Source organism: Platalea leucorodia, assembly GCF_965183815.1.
Source record: "Platalea leucorodia genome assembly, chromosome: 7".
In the NCBI taxonomy this organism is placed as follows: Eukaryota; Metazoa; Chordata; class Aves; order Pelecaniformes; family Threskiornithidae; genus Platalea; species Platalea leucorodia.
This window is the reverse complement of record NC_138829.1, coordinates 43,506,529-43,523,342: the sequence shown is the minus strand read 5'-3', so window position 1 is coordinate 43,523,342 and position 16,814 is coordinate 43,506,529. Positions and strand designations below refer to the sequence as shown.

Sequence of the window (16,814 nt, the reverse complement as noted above, 5' to 3'; positions counted from 1 at the left end):
GAGGAGAGGGAGAGTCCTTTTTCATCACCTTTTTTTAAGAACTGAGTATCATATGCCATGATTGACAGTGAAAGCTAGTTGCTCTGCTGGACACTGCTCAGGCATGATGCAAAGAGGAAATACTTACTCTAAAGATGTAGGTTGCTCCTCCTCCACCCCCACCTCCTCCAGCCCAGTCCTTCAGGTCCTTTTTTTTTTTGTAATCTTCTTCAATGAGAGTTGACTCCCCTAAGCAGATCTTCTGGGTTTCAGGATTGCTCTGAAAGGAGACAAGAGATGCACTCAGATATCTGCAAGAGATGATACCAAAGAATTCATGCTGAAAAAGAGGCAACTTTTGAGCCTAAGCGATAAAAGGACTTTCAAACATTGGGTCTAGCATTAGAAGACACATATATAAGCATTCATGGCATCAATTTCTGTTTGCCGTGAGCGGTTTTTTGGTCATTACATATGTCTAACACAGGGGCCACTGTAGTTAGTGGGAAGATTCCCACTGGTTTTGATAGGCCCTGGATTCAGACCTTAGTATTTAAACTTAGAGAGTATCTAACACAGCGCAGCCACAACGCTGCTGGATGCTTCCATAAATAATATTAAATTATCTGAAATCTTGCAGACAGAAAGAAACCTAGGCTGTGGAAAAATAAGAGAAGGAGCACACAACTCTCGCCTACTAGCTCCCTGCTTAAAATAAGCAGAAGAAAGATGATGAAGAACTTATTTCAAACACCAGGAGCTTAAAGCTAAGTTCCTGTGGGCTTTGTATTTGTTTGTGCATTTTGGGATTGTTTTTCTTTTCAGAGTTCTTTATATTTGTTTTGAGATTCTTTCTAATTTGGTTTATTGGTTCTTCCCAGTCTCCTGACTGGGTTTCATTGCTGGATCCTGGGATTTCTATCTTTCATCACCAAACTCCAAGCCACCCACTGAATCTCACTGAATCCTATCTGCAAAGCGTCTACCCACATGTGCTTGTGCAGCCCTCACCCCAGGGCAGGCATCCTCCCCCTGCTGCCCCACTAAGATGTACAGCAGCTCATCTTTCTCCAGCTGGAAGGTGGCTGAGATGAAGACCCCGTGGGACCTCTTATTGTGGTTTTTGGCTCCCTTCCCTCCAGCTGCTCCATAGGCAGAAATCCTGGAAGAAGAAGTAAGTATTTAAAGAGGCAAATCTCACACTTCTCATACCCAAAGCAACTCCATCTGCATGTCTCTCCAGCCTGCAATCCCAAACAGGCATTGCTCCAGAGCAGGCTCCCCTGCTGCAGCATCTCATGGCTATTATTTGTCTGAGACCCATGCAGCCGAGGCTGCTTAAGAGGACAGACCAACTCTACACCAGAGCACTGGAGAGGGAGACTTCAGGAGCAAATAGCATGAGCTGGTGTAGCCAAGTCTAGAAGACCAAAGCTTCGGGACTGAAATGATGGCAGCACTTCCACTTGATTGCGTGCCCACAGTCACTCCTGTTCTGATCTCTATGTCACCACTCCAACCTTCCATGCTTCACAGAAGCTCAGACACAGATCCTTACAGCTAGTGCTCCTATTTCTCTCTTACTTCACTGCCCCCTCCACCCACTCCGTACTGATGGTCCCACACTTATACTTGCTGAAACTCCACAAACAAAAAGCAGTTAAATGTGGCTGCCTCTCCAGCACACACTGATACGCACCTGTATCGGTTTGTGGCCGGCACTCTCCAGACTTGCACACCCCGGAGCCTGCCCTCTTTCTCCACAGTCACTGACACATTGCTGTTCTTATAGGCACTGTCACACTGAGCTTGAGTGGGCCCGTATGGACCACTGGCACCACATGTTGTGAACCACCAGACAACAACAGATGTGTCCCCTGTGACCAAAACAGCAAGAGCTGGGGCAGATGTGAGCTTCCCTTTATTTCTCAGACACATGCAATAACTTACAGAACTATATAACCAAAGGGCAAGTGTCATTGAACAAAACAACTGTTCCTGTTGATATCTTTCCTTAATGATCCTTCGATAACAAAATTCACATTATTATTATTCACAAAGAACATTAATGATTTTTATATAAAAAACAGATAATCGAGACCATGTTGCAGCAGTATATGTTACCTACAGGGCTTTAAAACTCAATACATCTATTTGATCACATGCTTATTATTATAATCATACAAAAAATGCTTGAACTTGCATTTACAATGTTGAGGACTTTAAAACCAGTACATGCTAAAGTTAAATTTATTTTTTCAACTTTAATGCAGCTCCCTCGTAATACAATCCACTAAGATACCACCCTTAATTATATGATCACAGAGTACTTATCCCAACTTTATTCTAGTCATAGCACAACTACTGCTCTGTATATTAATCACTGTTTGCTTTTTTCCCCTGTCACCTTATTTCCTGCACTCTATTTAATAAATCATGGACTGCAGATAAACCCCATCAATTGGAGGGGGGGAGACTTCTGAGAAGGGGTTTATCCAGGTGTCTCACAGACATTATCAAATTTCTCTTCTCAGTGTCAGTATGAAAGAAGGAGATATTATTAAACTTTCCAGATGAGAACTGAAGCATATACACAGAAATAAAGCTTGAAAACATCTGCCATTACAACTAGTGACCATCTATGAAAGGTGGTGAAAGTTTTAAGTGACCTGTCTCAGGCTTGCACAAGAACCCTGTGGCAGCAGCAACAGTCCAGAGGACAACCTCTTGCTACTTTCAGTAGGCGCCCTTTTCCTCCAAGCAATTTTTTTCCTGGCTCTCATTAAGCATTACTCTTTTGTTTCTACAACAATGCAGCAGCTAACCATCTCCTCCATTTCTCAACCCTTGTCCAAGACCCAAACATATCCATCTTGTTCAGTGAATGAGATAAGGCCTAAGAATAAAACTATTCAATAATGTATCTAAAAACTGTATGATGCAGTGCATGCACAAGGACCAGAGTCAGAAGTAGAACTGTTTAAGAGCTGAATGATTAAAATAGCAGTAAAAATCACAAACCTTTAAAAGAAAAATTCTAATCTTGTTTAAAGGAAAAGGCAAGCAAAGCTATCCCCAACAGATGTCATCCTGCGAACACACAGATGGATCATTGGGGTAAGAGTGTTAGCTACATTACAGAAATCTCCGCCCCTTGAGTTAACAGGCCTGACAGCAGCACAGATTGTCGCATTTCAGGTGGACACAGTCTTCAGGAGGTGGTGCAGCCACACACAGGTATTTGTTGGCAGCAAAGCAGCCTCAAGCACAACCTCCTCTCCTCAGGCCCTCATTTAGACAACTCTTCTCACCCACACAGTTGTTATCTGTCCTCCAGAGTGGCAGTCTCTACTGCTATCAGTAAACTGGTCCCCAGTGTCCCCTGTTCTCCTAGTTTTTCATCCAGTTTTTCTCCTCAGTGGTTTTCCAGATCCTCACTTACTTCCCCTCCCTGGATCTTCATCTTTACACTCCTATTCTCCACTCATTAGGTTCAACTTCATTGCTCACGAAGTCCCAGTAAATGTCTTTCTATCTGCAGCTTTCTGTACTGATCTACACCTTTCGCCCCTGAGCTGGCTTTTGTGCACTCCGAATTTGAGCTGTGCAGCTTCTGCTTTTACTTAAAGCTTCTTTACTTAAAGATTCTGCTTTTCTTTAAAGAGGTCCCGCTATTTAAGGACTGGCGAGCAAACTGCTGCCCTATAGCCAAACAGAAAATACCTGACATGGTCTCCACATCTTTGGGATGGATTATATTTAGTTGCCCCGTTGCTATAAGGCAGGCAGATCACACACAGGAGATGGGAAGGGAGCCACCTTTTATAGCCAAGAGACAGGTCTTCAGTACTGAATCATGTACCTGGGAGGGACGGCTCTTCCAGGGGGTTCAGAAGATGCTCATCCAGGATACTAATCTCCCGTGGGTACTGGCGCTTCCCACCAAAATGATTTGGTTGTCTTCCTGTAACAGTTTGTAAAATGGATGAGAGAGATGGGAGGATGGTAGAAAAGAGACGTGGAAAATTTAAAGACCACATGAATGAACCAACTACAACCATTTGGTTAAAATAAATAAATAATACCTTGGGAAGAAAAGGTGTTTTAAATAATCATATTTTTTTGTTATTCTTTTGGGCCCATGTCTTGGGTTAGCTACTTGTATCTGTGCTGAAATCAGCAAACACAAACTCTTCATGTTATCCCATGCAGGCTCACCTGCAGGATAAGCTCCTTGACCAGCAAGTTACACTGCCTATGATTACAAGAGACTTTAGCAAAAGCATAGTGTGGGAGAACAGATATCAGACATTGATGCTCTGCTGGTCAAAGGGGCAAGTGCCAATTCTGGACAGGCAAACGAGTGGAGGTGTAAACAAGAGTGAGAGCAAAAGTTGTTATCTTTGGTTCTGAATGGTGTCATGGTAAGTAAACCAGCCTAACAGATAGCTCCCCTCTCAGCAACCAACTTTGAGCACCTCAGACCTTGCTTAGAGAATAGAATACTAAATAAAATTACATATCTCACTAACATATACAGTTAAGAAACAGCAGCATACCCTTGACACAAGCTGTAAATCTTTGGACAAACCTTTTTGAAAAACACAGAGCAAAACACTACATTTCTGACCAGTAAAACAGGCTTTTAAAAATCAGCCCTTTCTCAGAGAGGAGGGACTTCAAAGCAGTTGCTGATCCAAAGCATCTGAATGCATTGAGAACACCACACAACCAAAGCTGCCTTACAACAGGAAAAAGTAATAACTGAACCCTTGTCTTATAATCTACAAGCATCCTGTTTCAATAGTTAAATTACCCATTTTTATGCAGATCTTTGATTGGAAAATCTCTGTAAGAAAAAGGAGAGACTTCCTTCCATTTTATGAGCCCTCAGTTAATTTAATACTGAACATTTTTCATTAGTTGAAAAACATTACAAATATTTCAATTTGTTCCAGTTGTGAGAATCTAACAGCTGTTTGATGCTCTATTCAAAAGACACTCACTCAGTTCCAGCTGGACAATTATCTCTGCCACAAAGCCACTGCTCTAAATAGCGATAATTAACACCCTTGTTAGCTGTGTCAGAAAGGCCAAATAACTAATTGAAGCATGGAGACCTTGATGAGATTTTACTCCCGAGAATATTCCCCCCAGGTCTGACTGAAAGCGCATTGATGGATGGAAGTAAAAGGGAGCTTTGTACTAACACACTCTGTTCATACTGAGATAAAGAACTTCAATGGATGGAGTTGTCAAACCAGTGAAAAATGAAATTAACCCAAAACAAATGATCTGGATCAAAGACAAGAAGGAAAACCAAATAAAAAAGACAATGCATGGCCAGAAAAGATGCTTGGTCTCCCAAGGCCTGCACTGAATTATGAATCCCAAAGGTCACAACAGTTTCAGATACTTAGAGATGTAAAAGAAGTCTAGTTATGTTTGCCAGAGTGAAGGAATGTAAATCACTCTCTGAAACAGAGGGTCAGTCTGTGTGTCTGCATGGATTTTTTTGCAGCATCCCAACTGAGTATCCTAAGGCAATGCCTCGTTTCCAAACAAACAATCTTTCCTCCTTCTCCAAACAGTCTCAAACCCTCAACGCACTGGAAGAAAGCTTCTGCCTCCTCTGGGCTCAGCAGCAGACAAGCTGCAAGACAGACTGAGCATCACCCTCTCCACATGGGCCATTAACTCTTAGAAGGCTGATATTTTATGCAGTCAGACATGAATTTGTAAGGTGGCATTTTCTACAAACATGGTGTAGCCCTGGGATCCAGGGGCTGGTGCTCTAGTCTATTTTAGCTTCCACTTCCTCCTCTGACAACCAACATGTTGACTGTAAGTGAACAGAAGGGAACAAGACTTAATTCATATTAAGGTGTACCTATATCAGCAAAATATGAAGAGCACAGGACTCTCTTCTCTAAGATTTAGCTAATGCTGTTGATTTCCACACTGAAAAGGGACAGAGGGAAGTATAAAGGAGAAAGACAGGGCATCTCCTGCAGGCAAAGAGCTAAAGTAACTCACTCCTACTTCCCTGTCTCTGGGACTGTAATGAAAAAAAGATATAGTGGTCCTGGGGACGGGATTAATCAGAGTAAGGTGCCCCACAGGATCCTCAAAGTGTGCATGGTCTCCTCAGAGATCTCACCTTACTGATGCAGGTTGGGGTATTCCTGGAAGCCTCTCCAGCTTGTCCTGGAGTGGGACAGGGAATGAGGAAGCTGCGCCAGCTTCCCCATCCCTTTGGTTGACCTATTGCATTTCTAGTCAACACCTTCTTAAATCAGTGAAATGAGGCAGTAATGAGGCTTGAACTAACCCCCACCATTCACCTCAAGCAATGAGAGTGGCAGGTCACCAGAACCAGACTTTGCTGGGTCAGGGACTGCAAAGTCAAGAACTAGAGATACATTATACAAAAGCTCTCTTTGGACAGTCTTGCCATTTATAAATCAGTCTTCTGGGAAATTGTAAATGACACACAGAACGAAATGTAATCCCTAGGTCAGGGCAGTAGGGTACACTTTGATAGACCAAAGACCTGTGATCTTAATTGGAACAATGTAATGCTTGGAGCGCCAAAAGGTAGTGGTAAAAACAGTGACCACGTAAGCAGTGAGGAGGGCAACAATCAGCACTCTATTTGCCATGCCAGCCCACATTTTCATATTTAGCCACTCAAAATTCAGACCTCTTCCTATGAAAGCACTAGTTCACTAAAACAATAAAATATCTTTATGTCTGTCCCCTAAAAGTTCTCACAACGAACCAGACCCATGTCATCTGGTCTGTGACACTGTCTTACACAAGGTGATTGTATGAACCAGAAGGTAGTTTCATCTCACCTTTTTCACAGGGAAAACATCTGTCACTGCCCAGGAACTGCCATCCAAAGAATGGTCTGTTTGTGTTTTGTCCTTATTGATGTCCCCTGGGCTGCCCTCACTACCCACTTATTTTCCTCCTAAATCTTACTGAATCTTTCCTCTCGATTTTGAGGTATATGGAAAACCTCACCTTCTTTCCCAGCTTGCATACAGACAAGCAGTGCTTTCAGAGTCTGCACTGGGTTTTGTACAGCAATTGAACTACAGGATTGAAATAGATGGAGAAAATAATATTTACATCCTAGCAAGGAGCAAATTCTTGCCTCCTGCCATACATCCTTCCTGCTGCCCTCATGCAAAGAATTCACTGCTTGGATCTTAATTAGCTCCATCTCCGACATCTGAAACCTCTCCTTGCCAGGGAGAAATAATTTCATTACTGAAAACACAGCAGAGCTGCTGGGCTTCTCTGCAACCTAACTGAATTAAAGTCATGAGAAGACAAATGCGAGGGGTTTGCTTTCAGAGGCGAGAAAACATCAATTTGCAAAGAGGATTCAAGGAACAGTGGCAAGTGCAAGGCTTCTGAGAAACATGTTTCCTTCATGATGTCTTTCTTCTGCATGAGTCACGCATCTCTGGGTCACACCTTCAGATGGGGTAAGTGGTAGCTGCTCCTGGACATCAGTGCGATTAATACTAATTGAAAATGAGGAGTGACTTGGGTGATCTAATGCATAAGGTCTGATAACATTGCGGCAGTGGCATTTAAGCCCCACCTATTTGCTGAAGGATACATCCCTACACCAGAGCCCGCAAAATGTCTGCGGGCAAACTGGAGGCTGTATTTGCTCTCAGGAGGGCAGTAAACTCCAGCAGTTGGGTGTACATCAGCTGGCACAAGAGCATCCAGAATAATTCCCTTCAGTTTCTTCAAAAGATTTCAAAACAAAGTGTTAGCATGGAAATTCCAAAGTGTTTCAGAGCCAGGGGTGTTAAGGAGCTGGAGTGAACAAATGACATTACCGTCAAGGAACACCTCTTCCTCTTAATTTCAAATGAAAATGTGCATGCTCAACATTTTATAGAAGGGTGGTGTCAGTACCCACAGAACAAAGGGATGGAGAACAGGAGACTGAATCAGACAAAGATGGGAGGGAAAAGGGGCGTTTGTTGATTAACTTTTAACATGTCTGTTTTGACATAAGCCTTCCCACACATTACGTTAGGCTGCAGGGACATGTTATTACCCTAAATGCTGACATACTGTGTGTGGTGACACATGAAGAGTGGCACAGGACCACTGATGCACATTTTGTCTGCAATAGAAGTCACAATTCAAGTGCTGCATATTCTCCAGTTCCTTTACAACAGAGCATATAACTCTCTTCTCCAGGGACAAAAAGAAGGCAGTTTCTAGTATTGCAAGCGGTTCAAGTATCCAACCTCTTTCCGGTTGTCGGCTAAGAAAATCCAGCTCTAGCTAACATGCTTCAGAGGGTTGCACCGGCTCCATTTTTCAGTGGAATACATTGTCATCAGTCGCGTTTGCAGTAACAAAGCAAAGGAAAGCACATCTGTTATGTATCTGACAGTGACATTTGATGTACCTCCTTGCAGGGTAAAACAAACTTGTTGCAATAATCTAAACTTTACTGTCAGAGAGTCACTTTATTCCTTAATTTTCTTCCTTTCCTCCACTAAATACAGTGACTTTCCCTTTTGATTTCCAGAAATTCCCTTCAGCTATCAATTGCCAGGGTGCATAGGTCAGCAGGGACTGCTGAAGAACAGTGTGATGTAATCCTTCCATTTAGGGGCTAAGGAATAAGTCCAGTGTTTCTTGCCAAGACACACAGACAGGTCTCAACTATGTGATACAGGATATCCCAGATTAGAGGAAAAAAAGAGCACTAGGAGACTCTGACACACTGTAAAGTTGTCTCTACTAGCAATCTTCAGTAGGTCTGAGATAAAATGGCATTGTGCTGTAAAAGTTAACACAAATGATCCATGTGTACTCTGTGGGGGGAATAGAGCATGTGTGTCTTGGATCTATGGGATACTGATTACACTACTCAAATTCTTTAAGGGATTCTGCAACGCTTGTGGCTCACCGTCAGTGAAGCAGTCCAGTCCAAATGTAATATTGTCGACAGCAATGTCAGCTTGGGAATTCCAGCCCCAGGTTGCCAGGAGTTGCAGTTGAAACCTTTGCAATAAGACAGAAATTTTAGAGAAGACAGACAAAAGGGCACGGAGGGAAAAAAAACCCTAAAAATACAATGTTCCCTTATCATCAAATCATGATCATCACTATTTAGAATGTTTCCTCCAGATGAGCCCAGCTGAGCAGCCAAAAGGGCTTGTTAGAAATCTTACCCACACATCAACAGTTAGTAAGGACCAAGCAACGTTCATATTATGCCACATTTCACTGGGGAACAAGAATGAGAGCACTACTTCCCCTGCTGTCTGCACACACATGTAGAAACACAAGCTGCTGTCCCTTACTAATATTTGTACACAGACAATCAGCCTTATTCAATTGCTATAAACAGTAAGAGAACTAGACATGTGCAAAAGGGAAGGGAAAAAAGAAGCTCCTCCTTTCCATCCCCAAAGAGATAGCCAGAATAAAAACTGAACAGAACAACGATATCCAAATAGACAGTGATCTTGGGCCTGATCCTCAGCCAATGTAACTCAACAAGGTGACACGAGTTTACTTCAGTTGAAGGTCAGGAAATTTTAAATTTCAGCCATAACTCCCTGAAGGGTTCGCATTCTGGGCTGTCTCATCTTTTTTTTTTTTACCATGACCAGGTGTTAGCTACTTATCTAGGAGGTCTGTTATGTCCCATGTGCATTGCCACATTCTGAATTCACAAGGAGGAAAGAAAATGGGTTGAAGGATCTCTTTCTAATGGATAGGACTAAATTGTTTTTCATTAAATTTCAAAAAATAAACAGATGTCTGATGTCCAGTCCATTTAGAGCTTATTAAAAGCATAAGGAGAGGACCTCCACTGCTGTCACTGGTGAAGCTCAATGATGATTTATGAGAGATCAAGCACTGACCCACCTCACACATTAATCATTCAGCCTAGGAACACACTTGTCCCAAATTAGTGGCAATAAAGGTTGTGTGCGTATTCCACCCACCAGCCAAATGTTGGTCCATATCCACAATTAATATAATGCTGCCTAGCTGCATCAAAATCTTTAGGGATAAGCTGCTCTTACCCCAACTCAGGAACAGCCCTTTGTGCTTAAATGAAAGCATTCACACGTACAGGATCTGAGCACTCTGCAAGTAAGTGTTGGTGCAGCAAATGCAAATCCAGGGTTCCTTGAACGACCACTCTCTTAGCTACGGGGTTAGCAGGGGTATTTGCCATTAGATCCCCTTCCTACAGAAACCTGCCTCTTTATTAGCAGATTTAGCAATACTTTTGCTTTTTCAGACCCTGTACATAAGTCCACTGATACAAGACAGTAATTTCCCCAGCCATTTGATGGAAGAGAAAGTCACAGCACCCTGAGTCCAGGACTAGGGCACTTCTAGGACCCACAGCCATAGATACAGCACACAGCCTACCCCTTACTTAAGACACCCACATTGCAGTGTACCCTTGGTCAGGTCAATTTACTGTGTCTGGTCCATGGAGTAAGAGCAGGAGAGCGTCCACGGCACTGCACCACAAGGTAGCTTTCTGCTCCAGCTGGGCACAAGTGGGAGCCTGGGGAATGACATCCAGTGCATGAGAATAGACATCTCATGAGCTCTGGGTTCTGTATGCCTCCTCTTCCTCACAACGTCAGAAAAAAGGGGAGGAATTTGCCTTTTTAACTCTGTGCTGTGTTAACCAGAGGGGTTTCTTGTGTTCCTGCTCATTGAGCTCATTTTGCTGACTTCAGGATACTACACTCTTCAGCTCTCTGATGTCTGGTTTTCTGCCTGCCTGATTTTCTTCTGATAGCAGCCTTTTTCCCCTGTGTGTATGAACCAAGTGAGTGAATTTGCCAGCTGATCACCAGAAGCAGTTTTCCAAATAGCTAGATGCCCAACTGGGAGGCTGATCAGTGAACTGTGTAGTTTGTCTTCCTTCTCTCCTAAGAAATAAACTCATTGGAGGAAGCCGTTGCTAAAAACTACTTATATATCTGCTCCATGGACGCCTCCTTCTATCCACTAGAGCTTCTCTCCTTCTGGACCCATCAAGCCATGCAGGTCCTGCTATAACAACTATTTGTGTTGCAATCCATGTCTACTCCTTCTCCTTGTATCATCTGTCCCCTCCCACCCACTTTGCTACTGGCCATCATCCCTTCAAGGAACCAGGGAAAAATATAGCTCTTTCATACTTTCTTGGGGACAGCAAGAGAAGGACAGGAGTTTCCTGAAGATTCAGGATACAGGAAAATGGCATGCCAACCCAAACTCTGTGCTAAAAAATTCCCTAAGAACAGCATTGCTGGAGTTTGCATTACCGAGGAAAGCTGCCAGCACCCACAGAAAAGTCATTCATAGAAGCTTATACCAAACTGTACTAAGATTGTACAGCAATGTTCACCATACGCCCCTGTTTACAATTGTTTGCAATTTTGCCAACCTTAAGCCTCTGTTTACAATTGTTTGCAACTTCACCAGCCTTAAACCAATTTAGGCTGAACTCTTCTATTTTGGGTGATTTGGTATGACTTGCTTAGCAGTCAAAATGTTTTCCTGGTGTTGAGGATAAGGCAACCTAGGGATTCATCATTTTGACCATGCTCAAAAATGCTGACAACTTTTTAAGTGCTCTGTGCTCCAGGTATTGGAAGTGGGATCTGAAATTTGTGAGGAAGAGTGTCACATGGCAGGGATGAGCTTTTTTTTCCATTTGAATGAGAATCTGTTAAAATTTTAGTAAAATGTCCTTGAAAATTTAAAATCCCTGATACTTCCATGCCTGGTAGAATTTTTTTTAATCGCGCAGTCTCCCCTTCCCTGGATATCTTCAAGTCTGGGGCTAAACGGTACTTTGCATGGCAGTGCTCTTATTAACTGTGTCAGGTCCTGCTTCAGCTACATGAAGTGAGAACTGCCCTTCCAAACGAATGACTACACTTTTTCTTCCCCAGCCCTTCTTTCTGGGCTGATCCTGGCCAAATATGAGAAAGAAGCTGCCTAAACTGAATCCAGAGTGAATAAGATGGCATCTTGGAAAGGTTGGGGAGCTCCCTGGGAACTTTACAGCAGGGGAGTTTGGACGTGGTGTGCGGGGATCTGGGGCCTGAGATCTACAGAGAGAAACAGCCAGTCAAACAGGAAGACTGGGAATAAACCTTTACTGTAGGTCTGGGATCATCAAAATAAAAGCACACAAGAGATAACTAGGAGGAGAAGAGAATGGAATCACAGGGAAGGGAGTCAGACTTAATTAAAAAAAAAAAAAAAAACAAAACAGCACACAGAGACATAGCACCTGCTGGAAGAGAGATGGAAACAAGAATCAGGTAGGACTTCAGAGAGGGAAATTATGACTGGAAGCATGAGACAGATAAAATGGGTTCGCAAATAGGAGCTTGAAGGAGAAGGAAGAGAGACCAAGTGTACAAAAACAAAGAAGAAAGGCTCTTAGTGCTCACAGAAGCAGGTGAGACAGGACAGAAAGAGCAGAGCAGGGAAGGAACAAGACAAGAGGCCTAGAATGGATCCCAAGTGTCCTGGGAGCACAAAGACCAGGGTTTTCTCACTTGGGGCAAACAGCTGCAAAACCTTCCAGGAAAGCGTGTGTTGCTTCTGTTCCTGTTATAGATCAGTGCAGCAAATGACAACTTATTACTGCTGTCAGTCACTTGGCTAGCTCAGGTAGCACAGGTCTGCTTGCTAGATTGAACAGTTCCAGCCTCACCCACAGTGATTGCCACTGTTGAGCCACATTGGTTTTAAATTTGTTTGAAAATGGCATAAAAAAATGTTACATGAAGTGAAAAAAGATAGAACTACGTGAAACAGACTGTCATAATACAGGCACATATGACCTACCTACTGTCCTGGTTTCAGCTGGGATAGAGTTAATTTTCGTCTTGGTAGCCGGTATGGGGCTGTGTTTTGCGTTTAGGATGAGAACAATGTCGATGATACACTGATGCTTTGGTTCTTGCTAAGTAGTGCTAAGCTGTCTCTAAACAGGTGCTAAGTGGCGCTCACACCGGTCAAGGACTTTTCAGCTTCCCCTGCTCTGCCGGGGGCACAAGAAGCTGGGAGGGGGCACAGCCGGGGGGAGGGCTGGCCCAGACTGGCCCAAGGGCTATGCCATGCCATATGACGTCATGCTCAGTATATAAACTGGGGGAAGAAGAAGGAAGGGGGGACATTGGGTATGATGGTGTTTGTCCTCCCAAGTAACCATTACGCGTGATGGAGCCCTGCTTTCCTGGGGATGGCTGAACACCTGCCTGCCGATGGGAAGTAGTGAATGAATTCCTTGTTTTGTTTTGTTTGCGTGCACGGTTTTTGCTTTGCCTATTTAACTGTTCTAATTTATTTTACTTCAATTATTAAACTGTTCTTATCTCAACCCACGACTTTCCTCCCTTTTACCCTTCCGATTCTCTCCCCATCCCACTGGTGGGGAGTGAGCGAGCGGCTGCGTGGTGCTTAGTTGCTGGCTGGGGTTAAACCACGACACCTACTTCTTTCATTTTGTCTCAGTGCTCAACTCTTTCAAACATTACAGTATTTGAATATCAATTTTTTTTTCACACAGTGCTGGCTAGTGCTCCCTAAAGCCTCTTGCTGTCCATGCCCTTCTGCCACAGAAGATCGATTTCCATTCAGAACAGAGGGCTGATGCAGAAATCAGAGGCTTCAGGGGACTAGGGACTGTATATCAAGGGGAGGTAGGTCTCAGATACCTCTGGAGAGCCCCTGGGACTCTGCTGTGGGTCGGTCCACACGAAAGTGCCTGGGGAAAAGAGCTGTTCTGAACAAACTCACTGGTCATACTTTACATATGCAGAACTAAAGAGATGCTAATCCAGAGGGCTCCAGACTGTGTCAGACAAGAATACTAAATACAATGCCAGCATGCAGACCTATCCTACCCTAAAGGAATAATTCATGGCAAAGGTGTGTATGGTGAACACATGATAATGACGAGACGAAAGGTAATCATGAAATTAAACTAGAAAGAGGGTGGAACAACATGCTCTCTCTCTCTGAGTTTTACTGCTGCTTGGGTCTGAATTGCTATCACTTCCAGACCAAAATCCCTTAGCCTTTTACACAAAGATGCAGAGAATATTTGAAGTTGGAAGGAATCCCCTCACACCTTCTAATCCATGAAGTTTTGAAACATTATTTATTGCCAATATCAGGTAGATATTTTTCCATTTATAATATTCACTGTATCGACTTTGAGGGTTTTTTGTCTTAAGGGTCATGTGAAACAGGCTTTCCTGAGGAAGACGCAAAAAACGAGATTGGAGAAATTTAAAAATCGTTTGTGCTGTGCAAAATAACCAGTTGCCAACACCAGCTACATGGCTTGAGATCAAATGACACTGGGTGAGGGAGGAGAAATACCTGATTAAAAATAGATTGGGCTGAAATTATTTGAACCTTCAATATTTTCCTTCATTTGAAAACCAACGTCACACTGTATTTTCACATCTAAAACTGTGAAAACTTTAATGCAAGGCTGATTTGGACAACAGTCTTTTCCCGAGATTGTTGCATCAGTGATGTGGCAATGAATGATCTCCAATTGCCTAGGCTGCACTGATATAGATCCTAGACTAGACAGTTGTATTGGCTAAACTGTGGTTCTACCACTCATTTGACTCACATGGCTGTTCTTACTGTGGGAGTACAAAGTGCAGCTATGCTAATATAGCTGTTTCCCTACTGGGAGCACTTTGCTACTGTGAGTATACTGGCTTTCTCAGATTGGTAAAATGTTTCTAGTACAGACATCTGCTATTCCCAATACCTAAGCACTGTTTGAGGCTGCTTGTAAGTGCAGACACACAGTATGGGCTTGTGCTGAGCTAAGCTGTGTATGTGCATGAAGATATGCACACGTGACTGAATACTTCCTCAGCAAGCAGAATTGCAGTACTCCTGTGATTTTTTCAGTAGAAATGGCCCTGGAAGAAGGCAAGAAAGTAATGCTTCACAACAAAGACAGTTACAATTTGCTAAACCTAGAGGTAACCCTGGATGCTGCTGGTGGAACTCTTACCGGTTCTGAAGCACTGGCATTGGTAAGGTGATGAGAAACCAGTGGTCACTCCAGCTCCCTGCTCTTTCCCACATTGGCAAGGTGATTGGAGCTCCCTTTATCTCTTCCTTGACAGAGAAGGAGACAGTACCATTGTAGCTGCCAAAAACATGCACTGAGAATTGGATCTGTAATAGAGGAAGAAGAGAAAAAGAATGGTATCCTGTGATAAAAAGGGAAAGGTACTCACTTCTCCCCTCCCTGGGGATCTGAGATGCCAAACCTTTGATCCTGGGTCAAATTGTTTAATCACACACATCACTAAGGCCCCCATTGCTTGTGTATGACTCATCACTGCTCCTAGCACCAAATTTTCTCAGTGGAGACCCTGACTGACACTCCTGTTAGCCAGCTGTTCTCCAACCACTAATGACAATATCCATGGCCTCAGACACCAACTGCATGAGAGAGCACTGGTTTCCTTGTTATCTCCTTCAGGATCAAAAAGTAGTAAAGCAGAGGAACACAGGCTTAAACTCGAGAAATGCTTTATCATTAAATGCTTCCATTAGAATTAGGTTATTGCAGAAAAACAATCCTAACCACATTCCTCTTCAGTGTTCTCACCAGCTTAAAGATTCCTGTGAAAGGGTTTGAACCACAGTTTAAATCTTTTAAGCATTCCCATTGTAACCACCCACGTTAATGTGTTGCACTGATATGGCTCAATCTATACCCAGGCACTACACAGGGCACAAAAGCACTCTGAGGGGACAGCTGCCCTGCCCCAAATGCTCTTGAAATGAGGAATTAGGCTGCCTCTAGAGGCAGGAAACCTCAATCCGTATACTTGCTCCAAGTCATAGGCACCATCAGGACCGTAGCACCCATATGACAGGTCAGCAACCTGATCACCAAGCCAAAGAATATTTTGAAGCAGGACTCTTTCCTCTTTCTTTCAGGCAACTACTTTCACTTTTCCGCAGAGCAAGAGACAACTGCTATTTCCACCACTGCTTTGAGCACTCAGCTGCTCTTCATATTAGAGAGCACCAGCAGGAAAAAGAGCACGCACACACACATGCGCTGCAAAGAACAACCATAGGAAGTTCCTTGCTCCTGAAACGTGGGTTCAAATCCTTGCCAGTGGAGGAGAGAATGGGTCCAGGTCTCCTGTGACCTGTACACCATAACTGTTACTGCTTCTCCTCCTCCTGGTTTTGTGAACCTAGCTCCAAGTACATTTTATTTTGTTGGAACTACCCAACAAACTTGACCTGGATTTATAAATAAATATAAACGCTGAAGTTACATTTTTGGCACGTGCACTATATTTCTTTTGCCAGCTCTAATTAGGAGGCATCAAACCTTTCTGTTTTCCCCTAGCAGGGCTGGACTCCAGCTTAAACTTACAGCTTAATTTTCCTAAGTGTTATGAGTACAATATTATTTAGTATTTTTAATTCCAGCATCTCAGAGTTCCCCTTATTCTTTGTAGAGATTTGGGCTGAAGGCAAGTTATGTGATTTTGTCCGTGCCAGGTTGCCCTCACCTTTTGAAACTCCTGAAGAATGTGAAAAGAAGTTTATTATCTTCATCTATTCCTGGAAAATCTAATGCCTGTTAACTTCACACTCCTGTTCTCAGTGAAACTGTCAAGTTGTTAACTCCTACAAAACTATTGCAGAATTTATGAAGAGAAGTCTCAGCAGCAGGTATACTGAATGGCTCAACAGCCCAGACAGCCTTTCCTGCAAACCAAGGCCACCCCGTAAAATTCAGG

General features: G+C 43.2%; 1 protein-coding gene across 1 annotated transcript in view; it reads right to left on the bottom strand.

The window, feature by feature from the left end:
- LTK (leukocyte receptor tyrosine kinase) overlaps nt 1-16,814 on the bottom strand; it is a gene marked incomplete at its 5' end in the record, with an annotated part of 91,029 nt that overhangs the window by 15,247 nt on the left and 58,968 nt on the right. Inside the window, 6 exons of the mRNA XM_082318882.1 lie at nt 124-259; nt 991-1,141; nt 1,679-1,856; nt 3,842-3,943; nt 8,936-9,030; nt 15,053-15,219. Of these exons, the coding sequence (XP_082175008.1) occupies nt 124-259; nt 991-1,141; nt 1,679-1,856; nt 3,842-3,943; nt 8,936-9,030; nt 15,053-15,219 (829 nt within the window). The remainder of the gene's footprint in view (nt 1-123; nt 260-990; nt 1,142-1,678; nt 1,857-3,841; nt 3,944-8,935; nt 9,031-15,052; nt 15,220-16,814) is intronic.